The sequence below is a fragment of the Cyprinodon variegatus genome, unplaced genomic scaffold (assembly GCF_000732505.1).
Source record: "Cyprinodon variegatus isolate N-32 unplaced genomic scaffold, C_variegatus-1.0 Scaffold507, whole genome shotgun sequence".
Taxonomy (NCBI): Eukaryota; Metazoa; Chordata; class Actinopteri; order Cyprinodontiformes; family Cyprinodontidae; genus Cyprinodon; species Cyprinodon variegatus.
In genome coordinates this window covers 137,615-157,245 of record NW_015150960.1, presented here as the reverse complement: position 1 = coordinate 157,245, position 19,631 = coordinate 137,615, and the positions used below count along the sequence as shown (strand labels likewise).

The following is a 19,631-nucleotide window of genomic DNA, read 5'->3' as shown; positions in this document are numbered from 1 at the left end:
TATATATATATATATATATATATATATATATATATATATATATATATATCTGAATGGGTGGCTTTCTGTATTAAACATTTTAAGGACTGACTTTGTGAAACTTTGTGTCCAGAAACACTCCAGATCATTTACCCTCTGCTAAACTGCTCTCCATCTCTGTCCGTCTCAGTAGTCACATAGCTGCTCTTCCCAGGGGCCAAAGCGTCCTCTCCTGAACTGAAGATTGGAGACCAAACTCTGTCTGTTGCCCCGTTGGTTCATGTGACTAATTACGTGGATAAATTGATTCTGATGCTTATCCCATCCCAGCCGTTCACGGCTAAACCAAGCCTCCCGGCGGAGCCAGGGAGAGGACCTGAGGAGGACAGAAGAGACAGAGAATGAAAAGACACAGCTGCATCTCCCTCTATCTGTCCAACTCTTTTTTTGTATCTGCAAGATAATACCTTGAAACCCTTGATTGAAGGTTATGTGCTCTGGCACTGGTGTCTACTCAGGCGTCGGCTTTAGTGGCCTGGCAAAAGAGGAAATCCTTCAAATAGAAAACTAAAAGCATTTCTTTTTGATCTGAGTGAAAAATGTCTCCCATCTCACGCTGTTTGAAGGGGAACCAGATTTGATAAAGGGGGCATGTGAGGCAAAAGCATCTGAGCTTCAAGGAAAAGCTTATGGCCGTTTACTGGATGATCTTCACAAACATGACATCTTTTAAAACACTAAGTCCGACTCTCCCCTGAGACTTTTAGACAGTTGTTCCTGTTCTTGCATCAAGGAATAAAAGAAAACATTTTCCCGTGGGAATTCCTTTCAAACCGAACGCTTTAGAAATGCTTTCATTCACAATGAGCAGGTTACTTAGAGAAAAAGACTTGATTACTATTGAAAGAAGAAAGAAAAGACAGATGGACAGGATTTTATATTTTTACCTTTTGGTTTAAAAGATGCTTAAATTTGGTGACGAGACAAAACCCCATGAGCTAACACTTATTTTCTTAAATTTCTATTTTAAATTTTAAATGACACTTAAAACACCTAGGTGAAGGAAACTTTTGATTTTTTAGTTTATTTCATGTAAAATACATTTCAGGGCACTGATAATCTTTGATTTATATTCTGAATTATTCCTAACTCAGAATTGAAAATATATATTTTATTTCATTTTTGCTTTTTCTTTTTTTGACTTTGGTCAATGTTTTAGTTTTACTTCCACCAGCTTTTTATTATAGTTTGCTGGAATTTGAGCCCATTGTTTCTGACAGAACCAGCCTGACCGGGTCCTGCTTTTAGGAAGATTTTGATTGACTTTTTCAAGCTTAGAACACAAAGTTTTAATTTGACTATTGGACCCAATTGCAATGATAAATGTTTGTAGGAGTCAAGGTTAGGTTTTAATAAACAGGAACCCTACCAATCTGGAGTATTTTGCTGATATTTTATTGGTGCATTGCGTAGATAAAACATAAAATTATTGAATTCTTCTGCTTTAGGACAAGTCCCTTATCCTAAAACATGACAATGGACTTGAAGGGACACTTTGGAGGCTTCAAAAACCCCATAGAAATAATTTTTCACTTCAAAGTAAAATTTAGACTTTCTTTAGAGACTTGGACAACTTTTATTGTCATTTCTTTTGTACAGCTTTCATGACATTTCCATTTCTTAAAAGGGTCATAGAATGAATATATAGTCCTAATGAAAGCCTGGTTAAAAGGCCTAGAAGGAAACGACAGGTTCTCTTCCTTTTATGGTACGCTCATAAATATTTAGATGAGCTGCGCACTGATTGGTTGGTTTACAGCGAGCGAAGCTGCTGAGGAAAGACGAATCATAGCAACAAGCACTAACTCACTGAATTGTTGATATGTTAGGGTGACCAGACGTCCTCTTTTTCCCGGACATGTCCTACTTTTCATACCTAAAGAAATGTCCGGGGGAAATTTCAAAATTGTCCAGGATTTTGGTCGACTACAGTGCAGCACATAGTCGAAACACAGCGGGAATTCGAACCAAGCTGTCAGCTCCGGGGCTGGTCCAGGAACCCTGGCAGGAAACCAGTGGGGGACAGAGTGACCCGACCCAGTGACGGTAGCCTGGACATAGGAGGCCCCGTACTTCTCCCCTGCCTGCCTTACCAGCCCCCAGCCCTCCTCCCACGGCTGAGGACGGGCAGCGCATGGCTCTCTGCTGAGGTCCAGTTCAGTCAGCGGTCCAGCAGTCAACACTTCACCCCCCACTTGAGGTGGTGTTTACATTCCAGTTGAGGTTGTCTGTGATGTGCACCCCTAGGAATTGGGTGCTGTTGACCACCTCTACAGCTGAGCTGTTGTGAGCAACTTCTTCCTGAAATCGACATTGATCTCCTTCATCTTCTCCACATTCATAAACTCAAAATATAACTTCGAACCAAATATTTAAAAGTGATGGTAAGTCTATTTAGTACCATTGCATAGCAAGCCACTTAAAGCACTGATCAAATGTCTAAATTATAAATGATATTTAATCCCATATTAAGCAAAGTCTTTCCCAACATTTCCATTTGCATGGGGGGAATGTTTATTATATACATTCAGCTAAATTCTTCAATCTGAATGTCTAAAGTAATACCACACCAGCATTTGTGCCCACAGCGGATCATTTGTTTGGTTTCTTCATATCTTTTTTCTATTAAAAGTACAGTTCAAATATTTTATAGAAACTACAGGTCTTTATTTCATAAAGTAGGCAGACAGGAAATAGGATCTGGTGAGAAAGGGGAAAGCATGTGACAAAGGTCAACGGGTCGGGACTCGAACGTCAAAAACTAAAGCCTTAAATGGGACTTTTAAATGCTGCTCCCTAAAATTGCAGTTTGGAAAATATTCTGATGAATAACACAAACCCCTTTAAGTATGTTCACCACTGTATTACTGCAACCACTAATTATAGACTTGTTTCCCTTTGAGAGTGCATTAGCATACACAAATAGATTAATTAAGTAGCTAAATACATCCACCATAAGAGAATCAACATGAGTGCATATACAATTATATAAGCCAACAAATGATTTAAGCACAATATTGAGATCCTTTCTGGTAGCAGTTCATGGAAAATGTTTTTTGATTATAAACTCTTTAGGAGTGTAGCAGTACAACCTGCTCTGTCTCTTTCTATTGGCTTTTGTTGATTTACATTTAGCATCTCTTTGTTGAAGTGCCCAAGGATAACATTTAACAAAAAGAAAAAGCTTTCTACACAAAGATGTTTTTGTGTAGAAGATTTTTTTCATACAGACTTTGAGGCTTGAAGCTGCAAAGGTTAAAAAAGATTATTTCCAGTTTTTGTTTTTTTTGCTCAGGATATCAGTGACTGCTGGAAGTTTGGAAAATGCTTCACATTCACAAAGGGAAGAGCACTAATTACATTTATTGTAGTGTTTTACAAATACAGGAAGCTTTCCTTTATACTGTATGTGCACATGCAGATTACCTGCATCAAATGTGGACTGACCCTATAAATTGGACAAATGCATTGATTCTGACTGCCTCCTAGTTTCTGGGAGCATTTATACTGGAAGGTACGAGGACTCTGAGTGAGTATGTTCATGCACAGTTGTTCCCTCTGTGTTTCCCTGTTATAATCTGTTCACCCGTCAAAAACATAACTTCAGCTTCTTTTTTCCTGGTATCTGTACTTTAACTTACTTAAATGGCTTCTCTCAGCAATATATTTTCTCTTGCCTCCCTTTTGCAAAAAGGCCACATTTCAAGAGTGCACATAAAATATAGTACAGGTTAAAACTAACTTTTAGTCTGGAAACTTACTTAAAATTATGTTTTCTATCAGGTGATTTATTTATTTAATTTATTTATGCATTTATTAAATAATTAAAACAATGTATAGAACTACTTTTGAATAGTCATCCCTACCCTTAAACATGGGGAGGGTATAAAAAAGGTTTTGAAATCTTGTTTTGGGATTGCGCAAAATTCTATGTTCATGAAGGTTTCCAACCAGGACATGGAAAATCCAAAAGGTTTAGAAGAACAATAACCAAAAACACCCAAAGCTTGGCTTCGATTTGTGAAGTCGAAGACATTTTGGTTATTGTCTGCAGAGCTTCCTAAATAAAGTTGTTTTTTTTCTCTCCTGGATATTTTAGAATTATATTCTCACTGATTTTACTTTGTTTTTTTCTCTTTGTATACTAAACCTCTATTTTTTATTTTATAATTTTATTGTATTTTATGATTGTGTACAGCACTTTGGTCCTGTTCGGTGCATAAAGTGCTTAATAAATAAAGTTGGTATGGTATGGTATGGTACTGATTGGATTTTGCATATTACTGTTGACATTCCCTTAAACCTTCATCACTTCCTATGAAAAGAAGAGCTCTTTCTCCTCTGTGTAGATAATCTCTCTGCCCTGAAAGGTTTGAAAACAAAACAGCACATAACAGCCTTCTAGAGCTTCTCAGTATTTGGTGAATTGGTTGATATGGTTTACATAACTGAAGTAAGAAACTGCCAATTTATACAAATACCCCTAAAATGAGAGAAATGTTCCTCCTTGCTTACATAAAGGGATCTATAAAGTATCCTAAAACTTCTTACACTTATTCAGGACTAGGTTGTAATGGCAGCAGTCTCAGCAGAGACTAGCTCTGCCTGGGAAAGCATGAGGTGCTCCCTGGTCAGCACGGAAAAAACAATCCGTCTACCGTGTCCTGGCTCGTCCTTTGGGCCTCCTTCTTGTGAGAAGTGACTGGAACACCTCCCAAAGGACGGTCCAGTTAGCATCTGAAAAAGATATCCTAGCCACCTCTCGATGTGGACTCCTCCACCTTTCATATTATTCCAGATTTTTTTTTCCCACCACTGATTTGAACCAGTGATTGCTTTGTCCAAGTTTTTTTTTAAAGTTTTAACCCAGAAAAAAAGTCACCCAGCTTTGAAAACTGTTGCAAATGTAATAATTAAAGCAATGCAGGACCTATTATGTTACAGTGGCCATGGGGTGAAAACACCCTGCAAATTAAAAGTAGCAAAGTGCAAACGAACAGCAAACACACATGATGCTAACACTAAAATACAGGAAAAGAGAAAATGTTGCAAGTAGCAAATACAGCTACAAATAGAGATAAGCTGAAAAGAAGTGCTACATACAGTGAGTGAGGTGCTCAAGAACACTAGGAGGAGAAAATCATCATCTTATATGTGACCTGACCTTCATCAAAGCATAAATGAGATGCTCAGAGAGATGAAGTTTATTAAAAGATTCAGAGAAATTTTACCCCGCATCCTGCTTATATTGCGTTTCGTCCAAGTCACTACCGGATTTGTACCTGAAGCACAAATCAGGGACCATCTACCCATATCCAAATGTGCAAGATCACTATTGATCATTCTTTTTTCTTTGCAAGCCTAACTCATGTCTGCAGGACTTGCTTTGCATGTACGTGTTTGCATTGTGTTTGCACCCTTCAGCCATGGTAGTATGCTCAATACATGGCAGAACATAAAAAACTACATTTAAAAGCAGCTATCCCTATTTCCACTTAATATGTGCAAGGATAAGTGGGTACTAAAAAATTTCTGCCTGTATGTTGGATTCCAAAAACCCTTCAATCCTTTTAATACAAGAGGCTGTGGTTTTTGAGATGCACTTACAGCTCCCCTGTTGTGATCATATGTCCACCCTCCTTACCCTCCACAAAGAAAATCTATGATTACGCCATCTTTGAGCAGAGAATACCAGTAAATCCCTTACATATCAAATGTTTGAACCAAATTGTCATTATTTATTAATATGTTTACTTTTTATTAGTAAAATTCCTAATTTTGCTTGAATATCGATCAATGTTTTAGCAACAATTAGACATTTATGTTTGAATTCTTGTCCTGTCCTTGCAAACAGAAAAAAAAAAATGTTTTGAGGACATGGCCCCTTTATTAGCATACCTTTTGTGATTTAGTTCTGATTTTTTCATCTTATAAGTTTCTATATCCATGCTGCTTCTTTTCTGAAACACCAAACCAAATGGATTTACTGTAAAGAGAGTTGGTCAACAAATCAGCTTTCTTAATCACTCCTTTAATGAGACATTCAACTAATCACTGATGCAATCATTGCCTTGAAAGGACCCTGGTGGATTTTAATTTGGTGTGATTTTAATGACGGGGTACAACACATTCACTTTTCTTTCTATGATGTCGCTCTTGAACAGCTGGTTGAAGCACTTTCTGTGATACAACTTTTAGATGTTTTCTCTTTATTTTTTCCCATTTTTTTGCAGATTTGCTTCAGTTCATCATGATTATTTTTAAATAATTACTTCTACACAGCTTTCTTTAGGTCCAACTTGGCATGCCAATCAGACTGAGGTCTAGACTTTGACACTGCAGCTACTTTATATTTCTTTTTTAAGGCATTTGGTTTTAGATATATTTACTGCTGTGTTTGGGATTACTCTCCTACTGATGACCAAATCAGTAAGATTTAACTAGTGAATATCATCGTATAGGGCTGCACAGTGGCACAGTGGTCTTTCTGCATGGAGTTTGCATGTTCTCCCTGAGCATGCGTGGGTTCTCTCCGGGTACTCCAGCTTCCTCCCACAGCCCAAAAAGATGACTGTTGATTAATTGGCCTCTCTAAAATTCTCTTTAGGTGTGAGTGTGTGCATGAATGGTTGTTTGAAGTAGATTGAGGATAATAGGCTACAGGTTTATATATGCATCAGAGACTAACTACTGAGGTGTCAGTCTGCTCATCAAATGATGTTTTAGTCGTACAGTAAAGGGTCAAATAAAAAAGGATATGTTTGAGATTTTGTTCAAACCCAAAGCTCTTGGTTTTTTTTAACCATGCCTCAGAGAATTGCACAGTCAGACAATAGGAGACATTCTGGGAGATGTTCACACCTGGAAAGCTTGTCTTTTATACTTTTGACCCAACTTAAAGGTATATTGCAGACTTTGTGACCTAAAGAGTTGATGCATATGAGTTATTTTAAATGATTCCTCAGGCCAATATACACCGACTATCTAATTTGGGAGAAGACGCACCGTTGTTGGTCAGGTCATGTAACCTGGAGAAACGTATCTCTTTATGGCAGCAGGCTTTTATTTTGTCATGGAGCTTCGAGTGATGGCTGAGGCAAGGGAAAAGTTTAACCCTTCTGAGGAGGCTGAAAAGAGAAAACGTGAAATGGATCGTTTGCAAGGAAAAACAAGAGTCATCATGGAACGGAGTTTATTCGTTGGCACAGGCTGAAAGAAGCCTGATATTAAACAACTTTATTACTAGACCGGTAAGTTCACACTTTGCTCTTAGGATACATTCATATATCTTTGTTATTATTTTTGATGTTTAGTAGAAGCAAAGTACGGGCAGTTATAGGTCTAGTGCCCCTAGTGGCCAAAAGTTACATGGCGTGCCTTTAATGTCTCCAACCCTTGAATAATGGATACAAACAATTTGAATAGGTGTTAGACCCTTTGTAAATTAATAGGCTGAAACATCTGCTTTGATGACATTATTTCTGACACTGTTCCAACTGGCTGTGATGTTTTATAAAGATGGAAACCTTTTCTGCTGATGACTGACTTGAGCTGCTAGTCTATGAAATCCTTTTGATAAAAAAAAAGGTAGATGGATGATTGTAAATTTTTAGATTTCTGATGACCGAAGGTTTCCTTTTACCTATGTTTGGATTAGATTATGTAGAGATGCTGTTAGTCAGGAGAATGTTGACTCATTTAAGGATTTTTTTTAGAGATTGTGAAAAAAAAATGTTATTTTTGAGTTACCCCGGTTTGTTTTTGCCAGATGTTAGGCTGTAGGAGGAAGCCATTTCGTTTGGCACTCCAGGATGTCTTTGATTATTATGGAGGAGTTGAAGCTTTGATGATTTCCTCTGAATGTCAATAAACCTCCTGCTGACAAATTTTCTCATCGCACAAGCTCACACTCGCAATCATTTGGCGCATATTTGCAACTCTTCTAAAAAAATGTTTCAACTTCAAGAAATTCCTAGAAGCCACAAAGTTCCAGGTTATGGAAATTCTTTGAAGGTTTTTGCTTCTGGCACATGAAAATTTTTTATTTATTTTTGACAGCGACATTTATTGAATTACAAGTCCAACCTGTAACTCAGGTTTGTTTTTAAATGTTCAAAATAACAAACTTGATATTCATTTATTCCGTCTTATCATAATAACTACTGTTGGAGAGAAGAGACAGTTTTTGATGTGTTAATAATCTCATTTTCATTCATTCGCGCTTACAAAGAGCTGAAAGTTGATGGTATAAAACTTCTAAATAGAATAACACATTCCCAACAGGGATTTATTTTTCTAAAGGGATTAGGAATACTTTTGTATTTCAAATTGTGCCTTTCTCTATTCTTGGATCAACAATCTTGATTAATTTTTGATTTCATCCCAATGGGGTAACCCCGCTTTAAGCTTAAAACAATCCTTGTTGTTGGTTGTACATCGGAAAAACTTTTATGTTGTGATGTGCTCCGTTTGTTCTCGATAGTTGGAAATTTCAATTGTTACACCACTGCAAATAGAAATGAATGGTTTGAAAGTCCGAGCAATACGTTTATACCCAACTTAAGGTGACCCGATTTCTGCAATCTAATCTGGGGACATTTCCAGTTTATAGATTAAAATAAATACATATCATGAACATTAAAATAGGAAACAGGGACGATGATTATTTCATCCATTTTTATATATTTATTAATGTTTAAACAACAAAAATCAAATGTAAAAAAGACAGCCAAACAACTTAGAAGTATACAAACTTTTACTTTAACTGACCTTTACTACAGTTAGAAACAGGAACTCAACTGACCCTTCATAGAAATTCAGATTCAATGTATTGGCAGAAATCTTATTGAAGGCAACAAGAATGGGAGTGGTGCAGGAGCGGGAGTCATTCTGAATGGGTGCGGGACGGTAGTGGGAGTAATGTCACCAGGAGTGGGACGGGACAGGATTTAGATTTCTACTCTGGCCCGGGATCGGGACGGGACATAATTTTTTTCTGTGGGAGTGGGACAGGACAGGAGTGAAAATCCACTCCTGTGTCAGTCTCTACTGTGGATCCAGTGTTTGTCTGATTCGGTGGAGGGCGGAACAGGGTTTACCCAGAATGCGGTGAATAGTTGGAGAACGGAGATACTGACTGCCACACAGATTTCCTGCGGTACTTGAACGGGTCGTAGTGGAGAATAATCCCTTTCTCAGTGGAAAGCTCAGACGATCTCTTAGGGAAAGTGGATCCAAACCTTCCGTTTGAACCCCAGCTCAGTTTGAAGCTCAGTTTATCCTTCCAGGGTGTGAAGGTCCGAGAGATCCAGTTAGCAGGACAACTTCCTGCCAAGAGGCAAAGACAAAAACAAAGTTAAACTCAGGTTGACAAAAACTCAGCTTGACTCAGCAAACACAGCCTGGCCAGAGTACACTAAACTGGCAAACTAATGGAAGTAGTGGCTCTCAGCAGCTTAAGAGCCCTCCGTTTAACGAGGAAACCATCCGCAGGTGTGTGAAGAGGTGGATCAGAACCGGACGCCTCCTGGTGGATGGAGGGAGACAAACACAGAAAAAACAGACACAAAAACAGGAGTCCTGACACAGATTTTATTTTGTCATTTTGTACACACAAGTGTTAACAAAAATAAATTTTGTTAAGTACAGCTCTCTGGACTATATAGTTTTTTTTAAGTGCAGCCTTGATAAGGTAAGCAACAGTGATAAAAAATATTGTGATGGAAAAAAAAGTGATGTAAACATATGACTGTATAGTTCCAGTTGCAACATTCAGGTAACTTTTTTAAATTTATTTTACATTACATTAAGCATTCTAATGGCAGTGGCGAATAAACTGTTGCGGAATCTGCAGGACCTGCTTCGGATGCTTTGAAGTCTCTTTATATCTAATGTTATATATAACTATCTGAAGATATAAACTAAAGGTCACCAATCAGTTCTAAAACATCTTCAGATTAACCCTTGTTTATCCCTGGAGAACCACTGAACCAGATTAGCTTCTCACAAGAAGTTTTTAATCATTGTGTTTAATTTTATTTGAGTATATATACTCATCCCAGCTGCAGCCAATGGTCTGCCTGACTTTTTGTTGTTTAGTTTTGTTTATGCTACATTTCCAGTCCTCATTTTTAGTAAAAAAAAAAAAACAACACATCAAAGTCCTTTTTTTTATTAACCTGTGCACGAAACAAACATTTATCACAATGATCAGCTAAATTCAAGTCAAATGAACCGACTAACACACTCACCGTGACACAGGGCAGCTGCAATCGGTTCTGATAGGAAAAGTGTTGTGTCCTGCTCTTCATCTATACATTAACAGCTCCCAACCAGCTAACTAACAGCTGTTTCAGCTCGCAGTATTCTCCTGCACTCTTTCTACCGTAATAAAAGTCTACACAAAACATTTCCCCCCTCATTCATAAAACGGTAAAATGGAGGACATTTCTGGGACAGCTTTAGCCGGGAACAGGTTGTCCAAAACGGGGACTGTCCCCGGAAATGGGGGATGTCTTGTTACTTTGACCCAACTGCCACATTCACGTAGTAGAACCTTCCTGAAAAAACGATGTCCGTCTGTCTTAGTTGTCTGACATTTTGTCAGTCTTACACATTTTAACTTTTCGCATTGTATTCACGCTCAGAGTAGCATCTGAACAGTGTTTTTGTCATTGTTCTTGTTGTAACAGAGACCTTGATGGTCATGTAGCCCATAAGCATTGAAGAGTAACAGAAGCGGAAAACTGGAACGTTACTCAAGGGTTTCAAGGGTAATGGTCTACAGCTGAGGTCTTCAACGTTTTCCAGGCCAAGGACTCCCAAACTGATGGCGAGATGGAGCAGGGACCCCCTAATTATATATATGGTATGAAATTGTGTTATATCAAACTGGTCCTATATTCACTCTAATACAGATGGAGTCATGTAACAAAATCAATTTCACCCTGGGATTATTAAAGTACTTCTGATTCCTGGTTGATGGGACAGGTGTTGTGAATGAAATGGTGTCCAGCTTGAAAGAGCTCCTGTGTGTCGCTGAATGTTTGCATTGATGACTGAAAGACATCTTCTGCCTCCATTTATCTGTTTACTACAGTGTGTTGAATTCATGTTAATGTGCATTTAAAGACATTTCAATTAGTGGAAAAAAAAATGCAGGGGGGAATATAAAAAAAAAAAGTCTAATCAACCAAAACCTCCGCGACCCCCATGCAGTACCTCCGTGGACCTCCTAGGGGTCACGGACCCCCTGTTGCAGAGCTCCTGTCTACAGCATTTTCGATAAAAACAATACCACTATGATATAAACCTCTGCATAACTTCAAATTGATATACACTACACTCAAAAGAACAGTCTATATTTTAAAGATGATCTAGAAAATAGTTAAAAATTAAGGGTATTTACCCTTAATTTGAGTAGATAAATAAGATGATTTGCCAATGGAATGAGTATTTATACTCTTAAAATTAGATAATTAGATAATATTCTCTTGAAATAAGACAAAGCAATTGTTTATTTCTTATTTTAAATGTAAATTGTCTTGTTCCATTGGCAATGTGTCTCACTTATCTCCTCAATTCAAGAAAAAATCCACTTATTTGAAGAAAGAAGAACTTATTTAGAATTTTTCCAGTGTAATGTCTACTGGGTTTTTAGACAGATAGTTTTCTAAAATACTGTGTCAGCTAGCTGTGCAGAAATGCTAGAGAGAAAGATCCTGTTTATTAATTTGTATTTTTGTCCCCCTCATGGTAAACCTATAAGTTGTGGAACTTTTGATTGTTACCTTTTTAGTTATCATACTGCTAGTGGCTATCTGAGCTGTGGGGCTAAAGGTACCTGTAACATAAAATGAAACCAGTTATGCTAATTGAATTATTGGCTCTTGTGTCACAACCCAACTCTGCTGCAACAAAAAGGGAGACAGACAAGGTTTAGTAGAACTCAATGTAGTTTTGTTTTATTCCCACAAAACAAAGCTTAGCAATGAAAACAGTAACATTTGTGTCTGTCCCCATAAGTGAATGAGAGTAAGGAAACAGGCACCTGAACACCGAACAATCAATGAGGTCAAAAGAAGGCAGAGGCCTAACTGGCTGGAAGGGAGCCTTTTAACACCTCACAGGTGTAGCTCGATCAGGCTGACGAGCCCTCTGCTTTGCTCCCTGCAAAAGAAAAGAAAACAACACAAGCTTGTCACACTGACTTGATCTGAGATATAACGAAACCATAAACAGACCACCACTCAGCGCTTAACTTTAGCAGTGCCTATTGGGGTTTCAGACTGTGACATTTCTTCTTTATTACAGCAAATAGCTGTGATAATATGCCAGCATTAGCTTTCTGCGCTAAGAAGCAACGGGTGGACAATCTGTTTTTATCTTATTTTTCACTTTTCTATCATTCTTGAAGCACTACAGAGATTTAAACAGTGCAACATATATATTTCTTACTTTTAAAGATTAATCTGATTAAATTACTAAACCTTTACTTTTGAAGCTCACGGTGGCTGTTAGCTGAAGAGCTAGATAAAAATCATTATAGCGAATTCTATTTGGACTCTGCTGTTTCATTCATCATGTATATGCAAAGCATATATTAAAAAAAATTGGTCATCACCTAACATCGCCATTGGTTAAATGTTATTTAAAATAACTGAAGCTCAACATGAAAAACATAAACAAGTAAGGATGTGTATTTCATTTGAATTGTGTCTGTCTCTTGTGCTGCAATAAAGAAACTTTAACTCTTAGATGATTATGTGTTTTACTTTATTAGACCTAGACAACTTTTATTGTCATTTTGTGTATGCAGTGTATACAAAAGGAAATTTCATTTTCAGAAAATGCAGCTTAGCAGTGAAATGAACTTTTCTATTTCATAAAGTGCAGCGGTGATCGAATTATATAAATAAAATAAATATTTGATCAATACTGATCAATACATAATCCTTAATGCATATGTATTGTGCTATTTACCTGCTACGTAGGCATACTAGAAGTGGTGCTGAAGGAAGAAAGTATTACTTTCTAAAGATGAAAACCTAATCTTCTAGAACTAAATGGCCAACATTGCCAGTGGGGGCTCTGCTACCTTTCCACCTCCCTGTAGTGGATTGCTGTGCTATGGTGCTAATGATAGCTGGAATTAAAACAGATGTAAAAAAAAAACTTAAATTCTGTTTTAGCAGTGCTATTCTTACATTTTGGCTGTGTCCGAATGTCTGCCCTAACCACTGTATAGAACACTATATAGTCTATATAGAACACTATATAGTGGTTACCAACGGGAGTGAAAAGTAGCGATCATCTGTCTAAACGGTCAGTTAGCTGAGTTCCCTAAAGTCCACTGTATATTCCCCGCTCTATATAGTGATTTAGGGATTTAATGGTTAGGGCGAACGTTCAGACAAAGCCTTTGTCTTTGTGTAAGGCAAGGCAAGGCAAATTTATTTATATAGTACAATTCAGTACAAAGACAATGCAAAGTGCTTTACATGATTCAAATATAGGAAAATAAAACAGAATCAGAGCAAGTAGAAGAAAAATAAAAAATAAATAATAAAAAAAATACAGAAACAAGAAAGAACATTAAAACCAGTTGGACTAAAGAAAAAAAAATGAACTAATGATGTTTCAGTTGAACTGTTTAACTAGAACAGTCGAAAGCAATCCTAAACAAATGTGTTTTTAGTCTTGATTTAAAGGAACTCAGGCTTTCCGCACTTTTACAGTTTTCTGGAAGAATAGGAACTAAATGCTGCTTCTCCATGTTTAGTTCTGGTTCTAGGTATGCAGAGCAGGCTGGAGCCAGAAGACCTGAGTGGTCTGGAGGGTTGATACACTGATAGCAGGTCTGTGATGTGTTTAGGTGCTAAGCCATTCAGAGATTTATAGACTAACAGAAGTATTTTAAAGTCTTTTCTCTGTGATACAGGGAGGCAGTGTAAGGACTTTAGAATTGGGGTGATGTGCTCTACTTTCTTAGTTTTAGTGAGGACACGGGCAGCAGCTGTCTGATCCACTTTTTAGGCAGACCTGTGAAAACACTGTTGCAGTAATCAATTCGTAAAAATAAACGCATGGATTAGTTTTTCCAGATCATGCTGAGACATTAGTCCTTTAATCCTGGAAATGTTCTTCAGGTGATAGAAAGACGACCTTGTAATTGTCTTTAAATGCTCTTGGAGGTTCAAGTCTGAATCCAGCACTACACCCAGATTTCGGGCCTGATCAGTCGTTACTAGCTGAATCGACTGAAGTGGTGCCTGTTCAGAATCACAGGCAGCATTGTTTCATATCCATATGCAGCATTTACATCATAGTTTACTTCATGTCGTTGGATTTTCAGATCCATGATAGCTATTTTCTGTAGAAGCTTCTCAAAGATCACTGGGCTGAAGGTGGGCATCCTTTGAAGGTGGCTCTTCTTCATCTAGTAGTTCATTTCCTCAGTTTAGGGGAGGACCACTCGTCAAAGAAACCAACGCAGTCAAAGTCCTGTGTAGGTGAACTGAGACGTTTTGTGCTGAAGAGGACTTGTGGTGTGATCAAAATAATATAGAAATGTTTAAAAGGTAATCCAGCTAGATAATTCTTCAAAAAACAATCATTTTGTTTTTACTTTTTCTGGCTTTGGCTAAGATATAAGAAGACAAAAAATAGAGAAATATAAGCAAGCAGGGAGCGAGGAAGAGATGCGTCTGAGCAGGCAGAGAGGCGGAAGCAGAAAAAAGTGTAGGTATCTGCACCCATGTACTTTTTATTGATGGTTAAAACAACCCAGAGTTTATAACAAAAATAAAACAAAATCTATTTCTACTGCACAATTCACAAAACATGTCAATCTCAAGGGACTTTACATAGTCAAATGAATCAAAACACACAGATTTGTAAAAAAAGAAAAAGAAAAAAAAAGAAAGTTATTTATCTCTGGAAACCCAGCAGATTGTATCGATTCATTGACTTGCTTGTAGGATCAGTGGGCAGTTGCTTGCAATGGGCCGTTGATTTCGCAGCAATCTCTCACTTCTAGAATGCTTGCATGGAAGAAACAGGAAGAAACCTCCAAAGCAGGCGTAGTGTGAGAAGCAGCAGCAAGTAACTAGACAGAGCACAGACACAAAAGGAACAGAAGCACTGATCTAGGAGTACTTTCTACATAAGAGAAAAGCAAGCATGAAGAAACTTCTTTAGTGGCTTCATATAGAGAAACACATCAAAGCAGAAAGGCTCAAATCTAGAAGATGAAAGCGAGCACATACAGTTACACATCATTTATTATTCGATTAACTGCTAGAAAAAACAAGATGGTAACAATGCTTTAAAACCTACACACAGAAACACTTTAGATTACAGTGCTATTTATAGCCTGTTCTTTTAATCTTTTTTGAGGGACTTTTTAATTTTGTCAATTTACAGCCACAGAAATCTTTTCATCATATTCTATTTAACAGATTAACACAATTTTATACCAATCCAGATGCAGAAATTGGATTAACTCTTGTTTTCTTTGATTAATGACGAGTTTTGAATAACTTGAAAGATTTAATATATGAAAAAGGTTAAAAACTGGAGGGGTATTTTCTTTTGTCACATGTTTCTATCATCACAAAGCTAAATGTTTATGATTGCATTCCTGATGAAATGTGAATTTATTCTTATGAAATTCAAGTATAGAACAGAGCCTCTTCCCTGCTCGCATTTTTATTCCCTTTTATTATTTTTCGTGAAGTGTTCAGCTTTCAGTGGAGCTTGTTTTAAACACGCACTGACACAGACATCGCTCCTACACCGCCTCCTGTTGAGTTTCTGTCCCCCGGGCGTTAAAAGGCGCAGTTGGTGATAAGAGCAGAGGCGCACTTTGAACAGGAGCGCGGCTGCAGGGGAAGGGGGTGGGGGCGGCCCTTCAGGACACCTGCCTGTCCTCTCTCAGCCCTCCTTCATTGGACCTTTGCTAAACAAAAGGAACAGGTTTAAATATTCCTCCACAGATTGCGCACCGATGCGCGCAAACTACAGCGGGAGACGCTGCCGTGCGCCATCCTGTCTCCTGATGAGCTGATTGAGCTTTTGCGCACCGAGCCCGGATGGGTCCAAAGTTCCAGCTGGTCCAAACTTCGGTATGATCGTTTCCAACGGGAGCCTGGGCTGCGCGCGATGTCCCGGAGAAGAAACGACGGATGCGAGCGGAGGGATCACGGACTCTTTGCCCGCCACCTCTCTGAGTCCGACCGGGCACCTGGTGGTGGCGGTGTGCCTGGGCTGCATCGGCACTCTGGGCTTTCTCAGTAACTTCCTGGTGCTGGCGCTGTTCTGCCGGTACCGGGCTCTGCGCACGCCCATGAACCTGCTGCTGGCGAGCATCTCTGTGAGCGACCTGCTGGTCAGCGTGCTGGGCACGCCGTTCAGCTTCGCGGCCAGCACCCAGGGGCGGTGGCTGATCGGACGAGCTGGATGTGTTTGGTACGGCTTCATCAACGCCTGTCTGGGTAAGGATCACATTAGGATTTAAAAACTGAGACAGAATGAGGAAGATATGTCATCGCAGCTGTTTCTGTAGATCAACAGAATAGCTGTTTTTGCTCTAAATAAACCTTTTGCAGGTTTACTCAGAGCCTGAGAGTTAAATATGTATGGATATAGCAAAAATATGTTTATTATTTCCTATAAATGTGGGAAAAAAGAAACACTTGGAAAGATGCTGCACGTTATTAGCATCCATCCATCTGACTTTTTTAATGTCTAATAACAGATTCAAGAAACAAAAAACCTTTTGGGAAACTAAGTTTGGATATTTGAACTTCATACTTTTGTGTTTTAGAGTTGGTTTTCCAGAATTATATATCAGTTTTTAAAAAAGCTGTAAATATGGGAAAATGACATGTGAGCCCCATTGTTATATATTACTAAAACTTTTCATCTGCAGGCTGAACTCAAAGCTTTGGCCAACATAATCCAATTAATATATCTTAACTATAGGAATATAGCAATTTGTTGCACTGTTTAGTACATCAATAATAATAACAGATTTTTATCGTCCACTCTCAGAGCTACATTATGGTGGATTATGTCATTCATAGAAAATATGAGGAATACAATCAAACCTTTTTGATAAAAAAAAATCATTTATGAAACTCTTGTATAATAGATTAGCTTGATACTCTAAGCTTGCATGTTTAAATGTGTCAACCCAAACCCAATAAAATCAAACTTGTAATCTTCAGGGTTTCAGGACAGTCATTGTAATTACTGAGCTGCATTTATTGATGTGGCCCCCAGAGCTCAGGACTTTGGATGTGGATTTTCCAGCCACTGGAGCGATGTAAATTAGAGGAGAGATATGTCCGACTTTTACCTTAGATTTCTTTTATTTGTCTCTAAGAGACTTAACATTTAAGGAAACAATCGATCCTTGGGTTGCCTTTGAATAAAGACTTTTTATTTTGATAATTAAACAGGCATTAATTGCTGGTTTAGCTTCCAGGCTGTGATTTGAAAGGCATCTTACTCTGCGGTTGCTCTCCAAATACTTTATAGGATCTTTTTAACCATTTACAATAAAGATAGTCGATTAGAATTGGTCAAAACAAGGAACGAGTGCAAAAAAAGCTATTGCATGTAGAAAGTAAGACTTTTACTTTAAATAAGGATGAAATCTGTGAAGATCAGGGCAAAATGATTACATAAAGTAGAGAAGCAGCGGTATCAATATTAAATATGAAGCCTGTATAAAAAGATTAATCAATGGTAGAAAAAAAAATCAGAGCTAGCTATCAAGTAGTTATGGGTAGAATATTGGAATTATATAAATAAAAACCTGTGAAGTTTTGCACCCTTTTAAAAAATAAGATGAGAAAAAGTGCAAATGTCAGCCTTTAAACGCTTAGAAATAGATGCATTTTATATTTTCTGTCTTATTTAATCCTGGAAGCTGTTCTAGAGGAAGATTTAATTTATGTGTACTGTGCTAATATTTTCTTATGGTTTTCTCAATTACTTTTAATCATCAATGAGGGTAAAGATGAACTGGGAATTACCAAAATCTCCCTAGTTTTCCTTCAACCTTTTCACTTAACCAGGTGGTTATTAAAGCAGTGGTCTCAGAACCAATCCCTTCAGGGCTGGTAAGCTGCAACATTTACATGTACCTTACCCAGCATCGCTCAACCAAATGGCTAAACTACCTCACTATGTAGTCAAGCTATGCAGAGCTCTGCTAATGAGCTCATGTTGGAGTCAGGTGTGTTGAAGCAGAGAGGCACTGCCCCCCCCAGAGACTTGTGTTTGAGACCACAAACACTTTACGTGTTGGAGAGCAGAAAATGCAAATGGTTGGAACTAATCTCTGTAGGATAATTTCAAAACCTGGATTACATCTTTCTCATTGAATCCAATTAGTATTGATTCACAACATCTTTATATTTCAAATAGGAATATTTTGACATGCAAACAGGTCCACAGCATCACAGATCCTCCACCATGCCTAGCATTGACATTAATGCACATTTCAAACTTTATCATAGAGTAATAACTAACCAGCTAAAGAGGTAAATAAAACTCCCGCCGTTTATGTTTTTGATGGTATGATAGATGACATTTCTGACATATTTCCTAATTAACCTGTTAGCATATATAGAGCCCATCTAATGGTTGTCATGGAAACTTATTGAACCAAAGATAGTCTACAAAGTGCTACAAAGTTAGAAAGATTATTATTTTAACCTTTATTTTTATCAGCTTACATAAAGCTTATTATTTATAGACGGTGCTGGACACATTTAAAATTCCTTTATTTCACATGTTTAAATGCTTTATATGTTTTTTTTTATAACTATATTATTTTTACATTTTCTTTAATTACAAGCACATAATATGATATCCAGATTTTAACACAGGCCCAAACAAAGTATTGCATGACTTTGAGAATGATAGATGTTTTTTTTTGTTTTTTTTTTACAAATAAATTGTAAGAGTAACTTATTTCTTTGTATTTCAATTTACTCTGATACTCCTGTATAATTACCTCCAAAACTCAGCTATTTAGTCATTTATAAGTGGGATAATCTTATGTTAAGATATGTGTCTGTTTCGTGAAAGTATGAGGATTTTAGAGAACACTGATGAATAAACAGCATCATAAAGACCCCAAAACACAGCAGGCGGGTTCAGGATGAAGATCTAAGGGAACTTTGAATTCGGCTTCACTCATAGAACAAAAAAAAAAAAAAAAAACAACCAACAAGAGAAAAACAAGATTTTAACATCTCCTATAGCTCTGTTGAACCCATAACCTTAAATAGGAGCAGCTATCCAGATCACTGTCCACCTAAACTGACTGTTCAGGAAAGGGAACATTATTATTCAGACCTTATCCTATGTAGGAGCAAGCATATAGATCTGATCAGATGAGACAGTTAAAAACATGATGATGATGGGGAAATGCTTTTCTTCACTGCTAACAGAAATTCTATTGGTGAAATAGACAAAGGCTTATAGAGTAGTGCAGGAATACATAGACACATATTTATATTGCTTAACCCCTAGAACCGTACGGACCCACCGGCGGGTCCAGCTGCTACATGACCTCG

The 19,631-nt window shown here is 37.7% G+C and overlaps 1 protein-coding gene across 1 annotated transcript in view; it reads left to right on the top strand.

Annotated features, from left to right (window-relative positions):
• Positions 1-15,827: 15,827 nt before the first annotated feature.
• Positions 15,828-19,631, top strand: part of LOC107094803 (vertebrate ancient opsin-like) — a 66,052-nt gene continuing 62,248 nt past the window's right edge. Inside the window, exon 1 of the mRNA XM_015390647.1 lies at positions 15,828-16,532. Within this exon, the coding sequence (XP_015246133.1) occupies positions 16,166-16,532 (367 nt within the window). The 5' untranslated portion in view covers positions 15,828-16,165. The remainder of the gene's footprint in view (positions 16,533-19,631) is intronic.